Below are 16,381 nucleotides of genomic sequence, written 5' to 3' on the forward strand. Positions count from 1 at the left end.
CTACAACATTGTATGGGACAATATTGACCACAAAAAGAATCAGAGACTCTCAGAATAAGAAAAAGCAAAAAGGGGCTTATTAGGTTATAGAGAGAAAGGGCATCTCCCATCTGACTAGATGTTTGTCAGTAAAAGGAGCACAAAGCATAAACTGCAAAACACTAGATTAAATAGAACAGAACCCCCCCCCCCCCATCTTGACTTTTTCTCCCTTTGTTTGGGGTAATCCAAGATTACAATCTAATGCCAGAAATCTATCCCTAAAACAAAAGAATACAAGTCAATTAATAATAAACTCTTAATTTAAATTTCCCTTGATAACTGTTATACAAGCAGATATTCTCAGATAAGAGAATTCAAAGCAATATCACCTTTAAAAGAAATATTTAAATGCTAATTAAGAGGTGGTAGGAAACTGGAGGGGACCTACTCCTGCAATTATTTTAAGTTATAGTCTATTTGTTATTCTGAAGTCTCAAGTCACAATTAAGGTATAGTTCAAGGCTATATTCCCCTAAGAGTATCTTCACTCAGTTAATTCCATACAATATGATCAATATAGCATTTCACTTATCTTTTAAAAGTAGTTACAAGGGAGTGATTATAATAGGATAAAGTGATGTAAGACAATCTGATATAAATTCAAATTTTTCCTTTTATGATTCCTATATAATGGTGATTGCCAGTTTAGTTTAATGGGAATAGAACATAGAATATAAATTTTAATTCTGTCAGCAAGCATTTATTAAAAATCCATGAGGTACTGTGCTAGGTGCTTAGAATATAAATACCTGGGATAATACTTGCCCTTAAGGAGCTTATATTCTTCTTCACAGGTAAGTAATATTGAATGCAATGATATACAGAATAGGGGAGAAAGTTAATTGTTCCCAAAGAATCAGAAAAGGCTTCTTGAAGAAGGTAACCCTTAATGTGAACCTAAAAGAGAGCAAAGGAGTTCAGAGGAAGAGATTCTAGAGGAGAGCATTCTAAAATGGAGGATAATCCATGTAAAGCCATTGAGTTAGGAATTAATATGTAGGGGAACTATACCAAGTATCATGGTTGACTAAAGTTTAGGCTACCATGAGTGTGTCATCATCATAAAAAAGTAGGATGGAAGCTGACTATGAAGAGATTTAAAATGCTAAGTAAAAGCTGTGCATTTAGGTTTGTGCAGAACAGTTCTATGAAGACCTAGGGGTGTTTTAATCTCTTAACTTTAAAAAATCTTTGATGTTATGATTGCAATGTAAATATTCCATTAAATCAGTGTTTGGTAGTGGAATTCTAAAAATGAATTATTTAGTCAACTATTTTAGAAACAAGGATGATTTATACCCCCTCAACATTTGTATCTCATCCCTATATTCTACCATTTGATCTGACTAGGCATTTGACTTGATTTGGATAATAAAGAATAAAACCTAACAGAAGGTTATAATTCAAGAATCTTTCCTCTGGGACCTTTTAAAGGGTCATATTTCACTCTCACTTCATGATATTTCTTTGCATGCTTTGTTGCTGTAATTAAAATTTATTAGAGCAAGATATAGGGAATATTCTATAATCCAGGTGATTCATTTGTCTCTGTAGAGCAGTTAATTAAAAATTTAAAAGCTCCCTTCATTCTACTATTAATAATAAATATTAATAAGAAAAATTAGCAAATATACTCTGTTACTAAATCAGTTTTTATTCTTCTGTTCCAGGTAACAACATCCATTTTATACACCTTGATAAGAATAGACTAGATCACAAACCGATAAACTCTATTTTGCAACTTGTAGGAGTTCAAGAAGTGAATTTTACAAATAAATCTCTCATTATTGATGTATGAGTTAGAGAAACATATTTCTCTTTTCAAAACTTTATCCTGAGTGGTGGAAAGTCTTCAAAAGAAAATTATGAGATTAAGAAATGACCTATTAGTTGAATAAAACAGAAAATTTTTTTTGTTATTAATTTATTCTAAATGTCACTATGAAACATCAAAAATCTTTATAAGGCATTCTTTTTGTAGTAGCTCATTAGCTCACACACTTCTGTTCAGTTCACTTAACGCACAGAAAACTGTCCAGTGGTCACAGATGGCAGACCACCTGTTCGGTCATCTGGTGGAACCTTCTGCTTGAATGTTAGGAGGAATGGATAATAAAATGTTGATTGTTCAACTCAGCCTATTAATGTATAAATAGTCACAACAAAAACATACTCAACTGACAGTTTTGCTATGAATTATTTCATTTTATTTTCATTTTTGCACGTTTCTTATGACAATAAAAATGTAAATGTTTGAAAATTAATGTGTTTGAAATATAGGCAAGTATATATTTTTGTACTTAGTATTTTTTCTAATTACGTGTAAAGATTATTTTCAATATTCACTTTTATAAGATTTTGAGTTCCAAATTTTTTACCCCTCTTAAAACAGCAAACAAGCTGATAGAGATTTTGGATGTACAATCCTTTTAAACTTATTTCCATGATTCTGATTCTTCTTTCACAACATGATTAATGTGGACATATGATTAATATGATTGTGCAGGTGTATTTTTTAAAAGAGTAATGTTTCAAATTTTGTTGTTAATAAAAATGGAAATTTTTCTTAAAATAAATAAAATTTAATAATTACTGAAGGTGTTGTGCCAGTTTCCTTTTATTGTCCTGCCTCAGTTTCCCTAAATTGTTCTGCCTCAGTTCCTTGAATTGTTCTGCCTCAATCTTCCTGATTGCAACCCCTCTTCCTAACCATCAGGACTGAGATAATTAGGGCTGGGAGCCCTGATCTTAGCATTCCATAGGCAGATAAATTAGTTAGAGATATGCTTCATATCTCTAAGTTCCAGACTTTGTGTCTCTAGTGAATATCTACCCCTTTCACTCCCAAGTTTTCAGAATTTATGATCCTACCCCCAACCTGTCAGAGCCCAATTGATGGTTTCTGCCTGCAAATTCTTGCACTCACCAGTCACTCCACCCCTTACCTTTGTCTACCCTGATCTCTAGAGCCATATAAAAATCTTTGGAATCTCACATTTAAGGCTGATGCTGAAATGCTTTAAGACATCAGCCCTGGGACCAAAATGGAACCTTTCGTCCCAGACAATCTCTCCCTCTCAGAAATTCAAAATATTAAAAATTCTGATCTCTATCTTGCTTCAGTCTCTCCGGCATTACAAAGGTTGCAAAAATTTAGTATCTATTGGATAGAACATAAGCACTAGAATAGATATGTACCAGAAACTCAGACAATAAATCCTCAATAGATGCTGATCCCCCAAAATGTACTTGACAATTCAGTAGGCAAACTATATTGGTATTATCATTTTAGATAGAACTGTTTTCTATAAAAACCCAGATATAACATTGATCCATAAGAATTTCACAATAATTTTTTTTTAATTTAATAGCCTTTTATTTACAGGTTATATGCATGGGTAACTTTACAGCATTAACAATTGCTAAACCTCTTGTTCCAATTTTTCACCCCTTACCCCCCCCCCACCCCTTCCAGATGGCAGGATGACCAGTAGATGTTAAATATATTAAAATATAAATTAGATACACAATAAGTATATATGACCAAAACGTTATTTTGCTGTACAAAAAGAATCAGACTTTGAAATATTGTACAATTAGCTTGTGAAGGAAATAAAAAATGCAGGTGGGCATAAATATAGGGATTGGGAATTCAATGTAATGGTTTTTAGTCATCTCCCAGAGTTCTTTCTCTGGGCATAGCTGGTTCAGTTCATTACTGCTCCATTGGAAATGATTTGGTTGATCTCATTGCTGAAGATGGTCAGGTCCATCAGAACTGGTCATCATATAGTATTGTTGTTGAAGTATATAATGATCTCCTGGTCCTGCTCATTTCACTCAGCATTAGTTCATGTAAGTCTCTCCAGGCCTTTCTGAAATCATCCTGTTGGTCATTTCTTACAGAACAGTAATATTCCATAATATTCATATACCACAATTTATTCAGCCATTCTCCAACTGATGGACATCCATTTAGTTTCCAGTTTCTAGCCACTACAAAAAGGGCTGTCACAAACATTTGAAATTTCACAATAATTTAAAAAATAAGTGCCTTTATGCCAAATACTCATAGTCTCCCAATAACTTGAGATGGAAAAATTTTCAAAATATAGACATCATTAAAACCATATAAGTACAAGATAAAGTATATATCATCTCTGCCCTCCTGCCTACTCTTAGCTTTATTCCCAGGTGTTTTCAGCCAATCAACAGAATATGTACTAGATTCCAATACTCTCTTTCTGCTTTTTAAAAGCATAATTTTATTTATCTGAACAGTAGTCCACAAAATAGCAACCACTGAGGCAATGACTTCCTTTCTCCTCCTTTACCTGCCCTCATAGTTTTCGTTGAGTTCATGGCATTGCAGCTGCTTGTCTCAATAGAGGGATGAGATTTCTAGTTTTTCAATTCCATTCCCATCTTAGCTGTCCAAATAACATAAACCTGTTTGCCTCATTTTCCCCATCTATAAAATGAGCTGGAGAAGAAAATAACAAACTATTTAAATATTTTTGCCAAGAAAACCCCAAATGGAGTCACAGAGTCAGACAAGACTGAAAAATGACTAAAAAACAACAAAAATATGTTATTGTTTTATTATACACCTAATAAAAGAATATATATAATAAAAGAATCATGCATGGTATTATTTTCATTATATAATGAAATTTTTATATGTACACATGTACATAAACATATGTGTATATATGTTTCCATACATACTTATTTATGTATGTGCATTTGAAAAAATGATACTGGGTTAATAACTTATCCTCAGATCATTTCTGAACTCTTATCAAAAAAAGATGAGATCTAGGAGAGGGAGTAGGGGGAAATTTTGGAACACAAGGTCTTGCAAGCATCAGTGTTGAAAAATTATCTGTACATATGTTTTGAAAAAAAAAACCTTAAAAAAAAAAGATGAGAATGAGATAATAAAAAATAACTGCTCATACACGGTTAGATATTGTTTGTCTTCCACTTCAAAAGTGAATTCATTCATAGTTATAATTAAGGAACTTGATTCTCCAGGCAAACCCAAAAGGTGTCCTCAAAATTTAACTTTTTAAGAAAAATACTTTAGTTGAGAGAGAGGGAGAAACCTCTATAGAAGACCTCAAAAATCAAAACAGATTGCCTCATGGACACTTCCTCAGAGACAGACTGAGATCTCAGACTGCTGAGATGCAGTTTTCTCCAGTGCAAAATATCATTTTAGTAACAGCGACACATTTACTGTTATTAAAATGGGTCTTGCTGGCACCTCAACAGCAAACTAGGGATCTGAGTATGATCGATTTATTATTTTATTTAATTAAAGGTTTTTATTTTTCAAAACATGTGTGGACAATTCTTCAACATTAGCCTTTACAAAAAAAAAAAAAAAATGTCCTCCTCTTTCTCCACCCCCTCCCCTAGATGGCAAGTAATCCAATATATGTTAAACGTGATAGAAATATGTTAAATCTAATATATGCATACATATTTATACAATTAAATAATAGACATTTTAATGAGGAGGTGGGTTAAGAATTCTTGGCTCTTCCCTATTACTCTCTTGTGCTTTGGGTGGGGACCTGCACTAAATCCTGAAATGACAAGATTAGTCTGCATCTAGGGAAAGTAGGCTAGCATTCAGACTTAGTTCAGACACTGAAGGAATGCTAGTTGCTTTTTGAGACACAGTTGCTTCTAGCAATCTTGGCTAGGAAAACAAAAATAGTTTTTATCCTTTCCCCTGGTTTGATGGCCCTCTTGTAGGTCAAGTCCCCTTTAATTTTGATGAAGGAAAAGCATGAACAAGAGACTTGTCTCCTCTCAGTTTGTGGGGTAAAGAAAAGCTAAGTTTCCACTTGGGAGTGGCCCAGCCCAAGCAGATTATTTAGCAGATGCTTTGGGGGTCAGGAGTGATCACATTACTAGTTACAACCTACAAAAACTTCCTGGTGAGCTGAGACTGAAAAAAGTGGGGACTGACCAAATCAGGAAAAGAATAAATTTCAGATCAATGTGATACAGCATTATATTAATTTTCTTCAGACCCTAGGACAAAGGAAATTGCTTCTGGAGTGAAGTACATCTAAGGGAAAAGAGCTTGGTATATTCTCTCTAGAGAGTTTACTGCTGTTGTGATAAAGTCTTTGTACTCCTGACCTTCACATCCACTGTAGTTTCATGGTAGCCCTTGACTCATATGCTTAAGGCTTTTTGGCCTATGTTTCATGACAGTTTGGGTAACTTACATCACACTGATCTCACACTGGGCATGCAACAAGAATGTACTGCCCCATTTGGTTAGATATGCCAGAGAAGGTACAATCTGTCCTCTGGAGACTATTATATGCTTCAGTGCTACACAAATAACTTTTAGCTCCTCTGACTTTTATTGGGAGCAAGAGGGCCACAGTTACTATTACCTCCCTTGAGCTGGGGTATGGCTATAAGTGTCCTAGTGGCTTGTAGCAGGTAAGGGATCCCCCATGAGGGTCCTAGGAGAATAGTATAATAAAGGTGGGGACCAATTAAGGGAATAGATATATAGGGGTCAATGGCACAATAATAGCTAATAATTATATAGCAGTTTAATGTAAGCTCTTTATAATATTGAGTCCCAGCATTATCCCCATTTTTATAAATAAGGAAATAAGCACAGAGAAACTTTTTAAAAAGTTTATTTTTTTATGTTCAGAATCACATAACCAACAAATATCTGATGCAAGAGTCAAATCCTCAACTCCAAGCCCAGTCCTCTCCATTTACAGCATTTCTGATTAAAGTAGAAAGACAAAAAGGGTGATTTCTATTAGTTTTACATTTACATTTTAACCAATTTTTACTGGCTAGATGCTCTCTGGTTAATACTTGCAAAAAGAGTAAATTCTGTATCTTCTAAATTTCAATGCCTTAGGGCTAAAGCTCTAAGACTACCTTTTTTTTAAACAAACATTTTGTTGCCAAAAAAAAAAAGCTATTAATTTTTATTTACTTATTGATGACTTCTTTGCATTCAAACCTCCTTGGGATATTATAGGTTCTCTGATTCAGTCGGAGAGTATAAATAGCTTTTACTTTGCATAATTGCAAATTGTTTTTTACAATAATTGAACCAATTATGCCTTTCTTCCCTTCTTTTTACATATTCCAGGATTGTTTTAATTTGCATTTCTTTATTCATGATTTTTACATTTTTTTCAGTTAATGGTTGGATGGTTAGCATTTTTCTTTTGAAAACTTCTCTCTTAAGGATACAGATTTATGACATTTACTTCTAGATTCTGAGTATGAGATTATTCTAAGACATTTCATCCAAAGATTTTTCTCATTCTATATCTTTTTCTTTTACCATCGTTTTTAATTTGTAATAATGGTTTTTATTTGTACAAAATTGTCCATTTCGGTGTTTTTAATGTTTTGTCAAAACTTCATATGTTGTACAATGTTGTTGCTTTTTATCTTCATTCTACTATTTCTTGCTCAAGGTGTCTACTTTATGGGTAACTAGGTGGGGTTGACAAAAAAAAGCTTGAAGAACTGATAAGATTATAATACTCCTTATGGCAAGCAGGGAAGGATGCTGGTGGTTTCTGTTTAGCCTTATAGTCCCATCCCTGTGGATGGAAACCCCATCTTATTGTATCCAATTAGAAACCCAATTTATGATGTGAAATTCCTGAGGTTAAATTTCCCCTATAAATCTACCCATGGCTTCTAGCATCTTTGCTGAATCCCTTTTGGAATTAATCACCATGACCTTCTGTCTTCTGGTGTCATATGTTTTCACACTTTCTCCTCTGCTCTTCTTTACCTCCATGACCTCATATTTTCTTTCTCTCCCTTATCCCCATAGCCTCATATTTTCTTTCTCCTTGTTTGTAGCTAACTCTCATAGCGTATTAAATCCCTTCTAAAGTTAGCCAAACAATCAATGGTGTAATCTCCTTCCCTTGCAAACCCCTTTTGGTATTAGTCCACTAAACACCTCTATGAATTTAGCCTGCCAGTTAATGGCACACTTCTACTTCATGGCATATTTCCTTTCTCCTAATTAATTCTAAGTTCCACTACAGAGAAAACAAGTTCCTTTATTTTATTTTATATTTGCCACTTTTGGTTCCTATTTTACCTCTTCATTTTGTCCATAACCTCTTCATATAAATAAAAGTACCTTTTAGCAAAGAGAATGCCATAATGAATTCTACACATGTTCCTTGAGGCTTGTGCCTTATATTTTGAAATCGGAATTGCTACTCCATTTTCATCATTTGGTGTCAAACTTAATCACACTGCTTCATTAAAATAATTGCCAACTTCTACTCCCAATCATTGATTCAGTTTTCAATTTTTTTTTAAAAGGTTTTGTGTGGAGCAGTATCCTTCATAAAAACAACCAGAGATTCAGAGTAAGAAAAAGCAAAAAAGGGGGTTATTAAGATCTCTCAAGACAGGGAGAAGGTATCTTCCATCTGACAAAAGTGTTTGTCAGCAAAGAAGTGCAAAGTATAAACTGCAAAACGCCAAATTAAATAGCCTGAACTCAGAAGCCCCCAACCCCCAGACTGGCCTTTTCTCCCATTATTTGGGGGAATCCAGGTTTATATTCTAAACTGGTAAATCTAAGGAATTTACAAATAGGAATACAAGTAATAATAATAAACTCTTAATTTACATTTCCCTAGAAAACTGATATACAAGCAAATATGGAATTCAAAGCCATCCATCATCACCTTTAAAAGAAGTACTTAAATGCTAACTTAAGGTACTGGTAGTGGGAAATTGGAGGGGACAATCACCTGCAACTTTTAGCTATAGCTCTATTTGTTATTATAAAGTCCCAACTCACAATTAAAGTATAGTTTAGGTTATACTTCCAGGGAGCGCTTCACTCAGTTATTTCCTCACAGTTCCAAGTTTGCTTCATTTAATTTTCACATTAAACTTTTTAGAGAGTCTGGGGGTTCTTGTGGTTGTTTTACTCTATTTTCAGGGATTCTAGTTGTAATAATTATTGTATTCACTTCTAAAGATTTTTCCTTGTATTCTTTTACTCCATTGTAGTTATTTTTAGGTGACTTTTTTATAACTTATTAATTTCTTCAGTTGACTTTTCTATGGCGGTTTTTCTTATGAACACCTCCTTTTTCCTTTCTTTTAGTGTAATGCCTGAGAAACTTAGCAAGATAGAGATTAGAGAGTATTTAATAATTTATTAAATGGATAGAGATACTGGAATCAAATGGATGCATGGTTTGGTTCCAGGCTGAAGGAGACTATCATCTCCAAGAATCCAACAAACAATCAAAGTTCTCAATGACATAGATACACATGGCTCAGACACAGAGGATAGACTGAGGCAGGAGCGGAGTCAGGGTACAGAGATTGGGAATGGGACTCTGACAGGGTGGGGTGAGCCATGGGAGATGGGATGACATAATCAGGGGGAGACACCCCTGACATGGAGAGAGGCATCTTGATAAAACGGTATCTGGCATTCCAGTAGCTTGGGATGAGGAGAGGCATTCTGATATTCTAAAACAGTAGTTCTCAAACTTTTGTTTTCAGTATCTTTATCCTATTAAAAATTATTGAGGATCTCTCCAAAGTGGTTTTGTTTATCTGGGTTATATTTATAGACATTTACCATATTGGAAATAAAAACTATTTTTGAATTTGTAGACCCTCTAAAAGGGTTTCAGAGATCCTCAGGATTCTCTAGACCATACTTTGAGAACCACTGCTCTAAAACATAAGATCTTTTATCCTTATCAAATATTCTGATAAAGAGGGAGGGGAAGTTTTGCAGGACTGAGAAGCAGGGAAACTGAGGCAGGACTGAGTCAGGATAATTAGGGAAACTAAGTCAGGACAATAAAAAAGAACTGTGGCATAACATTAATTGTTCTTGTTCTTACTTTTATTTGTTGCATTTCTTACTGCTCTGAAGTAATGGAGAGCTGATTTTAGCCACAAGCTCTTACTCAGCCACTACTTCTGAACTTTCTCATTTAAAAGTAAGATTGCCACCATAATTGATCTACAAACAGTTTTAATCAAGGACGGCACTGTATAACTCAAAGTTTTAGGTTCATTTTATACCTAAATGCTGAGTCACATCTTGTAGATGGCTGATTTTATATATGAAGACATGTGTACAATAATCCAGTTCTCTATGTTATGCAAATAGCCCTTGCTTTGTTTTGGTAAGGTACAGTTACAATGTGCTATATCATAGAACAATTGCCTTCTTGTTGTCTAAAAACAAAAGTATTGTAAACTTTAAAGCTTATTGACTAATAATGTTTAAATTTGAAATTTAGTTCAGATCTCATTGTTTAAAGCAACTATTTTACCTACCAATTTGCAGGACAAATAATGCTAAGCTTTCTGTTCACTCCTAGGTTTTATAATGAGCTGTATTATAATTGCTTTTAGAATTTCAATGTCCTGAATAGAAAGTGGAGCATTGAAGATAGCATACTATTGATTTACATTTGCAGCAGAAATGGGGGAAAAATGTATTTACATTTTCTATCTAAAGAGACCAACTCAACCATTATAGCAGTTTAATTACATATATGCATATAAATATATATATATATATAATTATGATATATATTATAATAATAGCTATGAACTCTGTTACATACATAGCTCTTTTATAAGCCATGAGATAACAATTGATATCTTTTATCAACTTTTGTCATAACTCTTTTTAAAATGACAGCCCTCTCTTTGTGTTGGTATTATGGAACCTCCTCATAGAAGAAATGGCTTTCAGTCAATGTACATTTATTGAACACATACTAGCATACTGAATGGGATTGAATGGATGAAATATTTCTCAGGATTGAGTCACATGTTTCCAGAACTAAGATCTTGGGGAGCTCATTTACTTTATGGAGGAATGAACTTTGAACCTGAGATACAGAAAGTCGCAGGAAGCCAGCATTGGTGATTATTGGTCAAGGATGATTATGTCCTTTTAGTCTATCCAATGAGAAGGTTTGAGTCCTTTTGAAGCAAGTCAGGTTCCAGGAGTACATGGAGGGGAGCTAGGATGGCTCCCAGGTGTGTCTGGGCCTCTCCTTGCAGGGATTAAATAAATGTTTTCTCTTTGTACCTGATGATGTCTCTGATTAGTTAATTGGATTGGGAAGGGGGTCTTGCACCTGATCTGTCCGACACAATACTAAATGCAAAGTACCATGCCAGGCATTGTAAGAAAAACAAGTGTAGAATAGTCCTGCTTTTATATTACTTATTTTTTATTTCAAAGCTTCTTCAGCTTTCTTCACTTTTCACCCAATAAATTTTTATACCACTCCAGGAATACAGGTATATAAAATAATTATGCAAAATCAAACATTTACTGATAACAAATTATGCAGAATTATTGAGAGGTGAGAGATAACATAACAGCAATGGGGTTCCGGTTTTTTACCAAGAAAAAGCATTTATTACACTGAGAAGTTCCCTCAGTGGGCTCTTCCTGATTAGGAAAGTTTCACAACCTTGATTATATTTAGGTTTCTATGGCCTGGGGTTAAGGAGCATCTCCAGATGAATTTAAAAACTAATCAATAATTAATTGGTGGTAATTATGCCCTAGGCCAAGATCTCCAACTGAATTGTAGGTGGAGATTATTATGGGAGTTTCCCCTAGGAATTGGTGGGTGGGATTGCTCCCAAAGGTCAGGAGGGGTTATGGTTTTTCCAACCCATGTCTACCCCCCTCCAAAGATGAGGGGGACACAGTTCATTCTATTACATCAGAACCAGGAATACATTGTACACAACAACAATAAGAATGTGCAATGATCAACATGAAAGACTTAGTTCTTCTCATTGGTTCAGTGATCCAAAGCAATCCCAATAGACTTTGGACAGAAAATGCTAGATGCATTCAGAAAAATAACTAAGGAGACGGAATGTAAATAAATACATGTTATGTTCACTTTCTTTTTTCTTTTCTTTCTTTCTTTCTTTTTTCTGTTTTTTTTTTTTTAAATCTCTCCCATGGTTTTTCCTTTTTGCTTGATTTTTCTCTCCCAACATTTCATAAAGTAATGTGTATTAAAAATAAATGAATTTACTTAAAAAAAAAAAGATAATAAATCATTTTGTAACCCTCACATTCAGTTATGAAACCTCATATAGGATTGTAATCCACAGTTAAAGAAGTTTTGATCTAGTTGGAAAATAAAAACTCTATATAAAGATTCATAATGATGAGGTGTGTGACTTGGGAGTACCACAAACAAGACTGGCCTATCTATTGATCTGTGAGTCATAGGACTCAATAATAGGAACTACCCCACTCCTTACCGCTCCTCAATTATACCTCTAAACCATCATATTAGCATGCCAATTTAATTTTTGTTTCTCTTTCCTATAAAATTATCTTCTTGATTCTGACTCTTAGCTAAGTTTCCTTGGAAATTAACTGTCAAGGAATGATATAAATCTTTGCCCCTTAAGCTGGAGACTGAATGTGCTAATTCTTTTGCCAAATCCATGACACTGAGAAGGGGATCTCATTGGGGGGCCTTTTCCTCAACAATAAGTTGGAAAATCAAATTTAATGTATAATGGTAAAGAGGTGCATGTATGGTCTACATGTGTGGTAAAAGCAACTCACAACTCCTGGTATTACAAACCTAGAAATCACTCTTCACAGAGTTCTCATACATATTCCCTGCAGCTCTATATCTCAGCTGGGAATGTTGCTCAGACATGCTCACAGGGTCTTCTCCATAACCAGCTTTTCTCCCTCCTCTAGAGGTCCCATGCTTCAAAGCTGTTTTTCTGTCCTGGTTCTGTGCTTGGGTCTGTCTCTGGAATATCTGCTTCTATTCACTACTAAATTCAGTATCTCTATTTATTTGGTAGCTCTCCTTCACAGACGTATGGCTTATTTTCCTTTTTAAGGATTTCCTATCCTCTCCCATTCTCAAACTCAAATTGCTAGATGGCTTACTTTTGTCATATAATATGACGTATTTAGTTAATTGTTTTATTTCTTAAGTAGTGTCAATTCCCTTCATACAGTGGCTAACATCCTATATTCTTCTCAAGTTTGCAAAAGAATTTCTTTATACATTATTGTGGGTGTAGGAAAACAATGGATCTTATACTTCTTTATTCCTTGTAATTATATTCTATGTCTTCTGTGACTGATATCAGCAAAAGTAGTGGCAATGAAATGGTATATGAAATAGATTTATGAAGTAGATTTGGGAGAGCATAATGGCTCAATTAGCAACATGAAACAATCATGATAGGCATTTATCACAGGTTATAAAGATGTGCCATTTATTACATGAAATAATTCATGGGCTTAACCAAATATGACAAAGCAAGATAGAATTATAGATAATTAAGCAGCGAGCTTTTGTGGAGAATGACTTTTAATATCTCAGAGGGGCCAATAAAGGCAGAATCTAGATGTGTAATGAGACAGTTGAGATTGTCTTAAATATGCTAACAACATAGTTTGGGAAAACTAACCTTTTGTATGAGATTATGGTTGATAAGAGTTCACATCATGACTGTCTTAACAATGCTACTAAGACAGTGGGAAAGTTGATCTTTTTTGTGTGTAAGAATATGATTGATTAAAGCATTTCCTCATAAGGGAACAGAATAAGCTAGTTTAGAATTCATATCGCTAGGGGAACCATCCTTTCTTATCTAGATTAAACTAATAGCTAAATAGATCAACTCATGGTTACCCTTTTCCTTTTCTCTTACCTTTGAAGTAGGCAGAGGAAGTGAAGGCAACAAAGCATCTAAAAATTAGAGCATGGCAACAGTAGTAGAGGCCTAGAATCAGGAAGACCTGAGTTCAAATGTGACCTCAAACACTATAAGTGTGACTGGACATGTTAACTTCATTTGTAAAAGAAGGTCTCTTCTGTAAATGTAAAATGTTTAAAAAAAAAAAAAAAAGTAAAATCTGTAAATAAGAAGGAAATCTGTAAATGGAGAAGGAAATAGCAAACTACTCCAACTACTAAGAAAACTCCAAATGGGCTCAGACACTATTTAAACAAATGAACAGCAAAAATAGGAGAAGATAACATTTCCCAGAATTCTGTGGGCCAAAAGCTTATAATTGATAGAGATTAGAGAACAATTTAATAATTTATTTAATGGAGAGATTTACTGGGACTAAATGGATCCATGGTTTGGTCCCAGGACTAATCCAGCAGGGAATGTCAGATACAAGATTCTTTTATAGGGTAACAAAAACAATGACCTAATGGGGGGAGGCACCTAGGATGACATAATGGGAGGTACTGGAGAGGCTCCTAATATTCTAATAACATGTAAAATGGACAAAGACCTTTATCCTATCAAACATTAAGAGGGAATGGTTATGTTGGTGGAATTGTGAATACATCCAGCCATTCTGGGAGCAATTTGGAACTATGCTCAAAAAGTTATCAAACTGTACATACCCTTTGATCCAGCTGTTACTGCTGGGCTTTTATCCCAAAGAGATTTTTAAAAAGGGAAAGGGACCTGTATGTGCTAGAATGTTTGTGGCAGCCCTCTTTGTAGTAGCCAGAAACTGGAAACTGAGTGGACGACCATCAATTGGAGAATGGCTGAATAAATTGTGGTATATGAATATTATGGAATATTATTGTTCTGTAAAGAAATGACCAGCAGGATGATTTCAGAAAGGCCTGGAGTGACTTACATGAACTGATGAACTGATGCTGAGTGAAGTGAGCAGGACCAGGAGATCATTATATACTTCCACAACAATACTATATGATGATCAATTGTGATGGACGTGGCCCACTTCAACAATGAGATGAACCAAATCAGTTCCAATAGAGCAGTAATGAATTGAACCAGCTACACCCAGTGAAAGAACTCTGGGAGATGACTATGAACCACTACATAGAATTCCCAAACACTCTATTTTTGTCAACCTGCGCTTTTGATTTCCTTCACAGGCTAATTGTACACTATTTCAAAGTCTTGTTCTTTTTGAACAACAAAATAACTGTTTGGACACGTATACTTATATTGTATTTAATTTATACTTTAACATATTTAACATGTATTGGTCAACCTGCCATCTGGGGGAGGGGGTGGGGGATAAGGAGGGGAAAAATTGGAACAAAAGGTTTGGCAATTGTCAATGCTGAAAATTACCCATGCATATAACTTGTAAATAAAAAGCTATATTTAAAAAAAAAAAAATTGCCTAGCAGCAGTGAGAGCTCATTTGAGGTTTTGTAACAAAATTAAATAGACACAATCAAAAAAAAAAAAAAAAAAAAAAAAAGAAAAAGGGAACGATTATAACCTGAGGAAGAGTAACTGGATAGGACAATTAGGGAAACTGGATCAGGACATTAAAAGAGAACTGTGGCACAACATACTAAATATGAAGCTGCTAAAAGAGGCAGGGGAAAACTGAGAATGAAAAAAAATAACAATGTACTTAGAGGGTGGGCTAAGAGGGTTGAGATAAATTGGATTTCTGATTGGATGATCTCCACAAAAGGTGAGATCAACCACAGAGCTAATCAAAGCCTTTTTCCTGCCTGCACCAGGGATAAATTTTATCAACTCTTTAGTTTCTCTCTGCCCACCACATCCACCATTCAGGACCTCCATAGTAAAATAAGGAAGTTTTTCTATCTATAAAAGATTACTAGCTGCCTGGTGAAAGAGTCAGTGATGTGAGCATGGATACAATAATAAATACATGGAAATTTCTAGCCCCCCACCTAAGTTGATCCCATTTCTACTCCAACTACAGAGTAATTACCCAAATATCCCCTTTTTTCTTTGTATGTTTTTGAAAGGGACGGAGATCTGACTTGTTCTGGGGAATTAAAGCTGTGATTACTTTCTTTGCTTTACTTTTCAGTTCTGTTAGTAGTAAATGTTATGATTTTTCAGTGACATTGGGAGCCTAAACTTGCCAGCAGATGAGTCAACTAAATATCTTGGTAGCAAGCAAACTAAATGAGTTTCCCTGCTGCTTTTAAATCTAGGGGAACCAAACTACCATGAGAACTGCCATGATAGGCTTGGACCTGACACCCAGGTTATATTTGCTTGGCAGTTTGCAAAACCCTTTTCTCACAGTAACTTTGCAAGATAATTGCAAATTATCAATGTGCAATTGCAATTGATCAATTGAATTGAATTCAGGTAATGAGAATAGTATCTTTTCCAATTTATACTGAAGATCATAGTGTATGAGGATGAAGAAAATTTCATACCACAAGACTAGGAAGGAAGTGGTGAAATCAGGACTAGAATTTAGATTAGAATTACTGACCCAGGTCTAGTGATCCTTATTCACTTC

At 34.6% G+C, this 16,381-nt stretch overlaps 1 protein-coding gene across 1 annotated transcript in view; it reads left to right on the top strand.

Moving 5' to 3' along the window:
* CDC14B (cell division cycle 14B) overlaps positions 1-16,381 on the top strand; it is a 140,303-nt gene that overhangs the window by 16,460 nt on the left and 107,462 nt on the right. Inside the window, exon 6 of the mRNA XM_023497304.2 lies at positions 1,713-1,814. Coding sequence (XP_023353072.1) covers positions 1,713-1,814 — 102 coding nt within the window. The remainder of the gene's footprint in view (positions 1-1,712; positions 1,815-16,381) is intronic.

The sequence above is a fragment of the Sarcophilus harrisii genome, chromosome 1 (genome assembly GCF_902635505.1).
Source record: "Sarcophilus harrisii chromosome 1, mSarHar1.11, whole genome shotgun sequence".
Taxonomy (NCBI): Eukaryota; Metazoa; Chordata; class Mammalia; order Dasyuromorphia; family Dasyuridae; genus Sarcophilus; species Sarcophilus harrisii.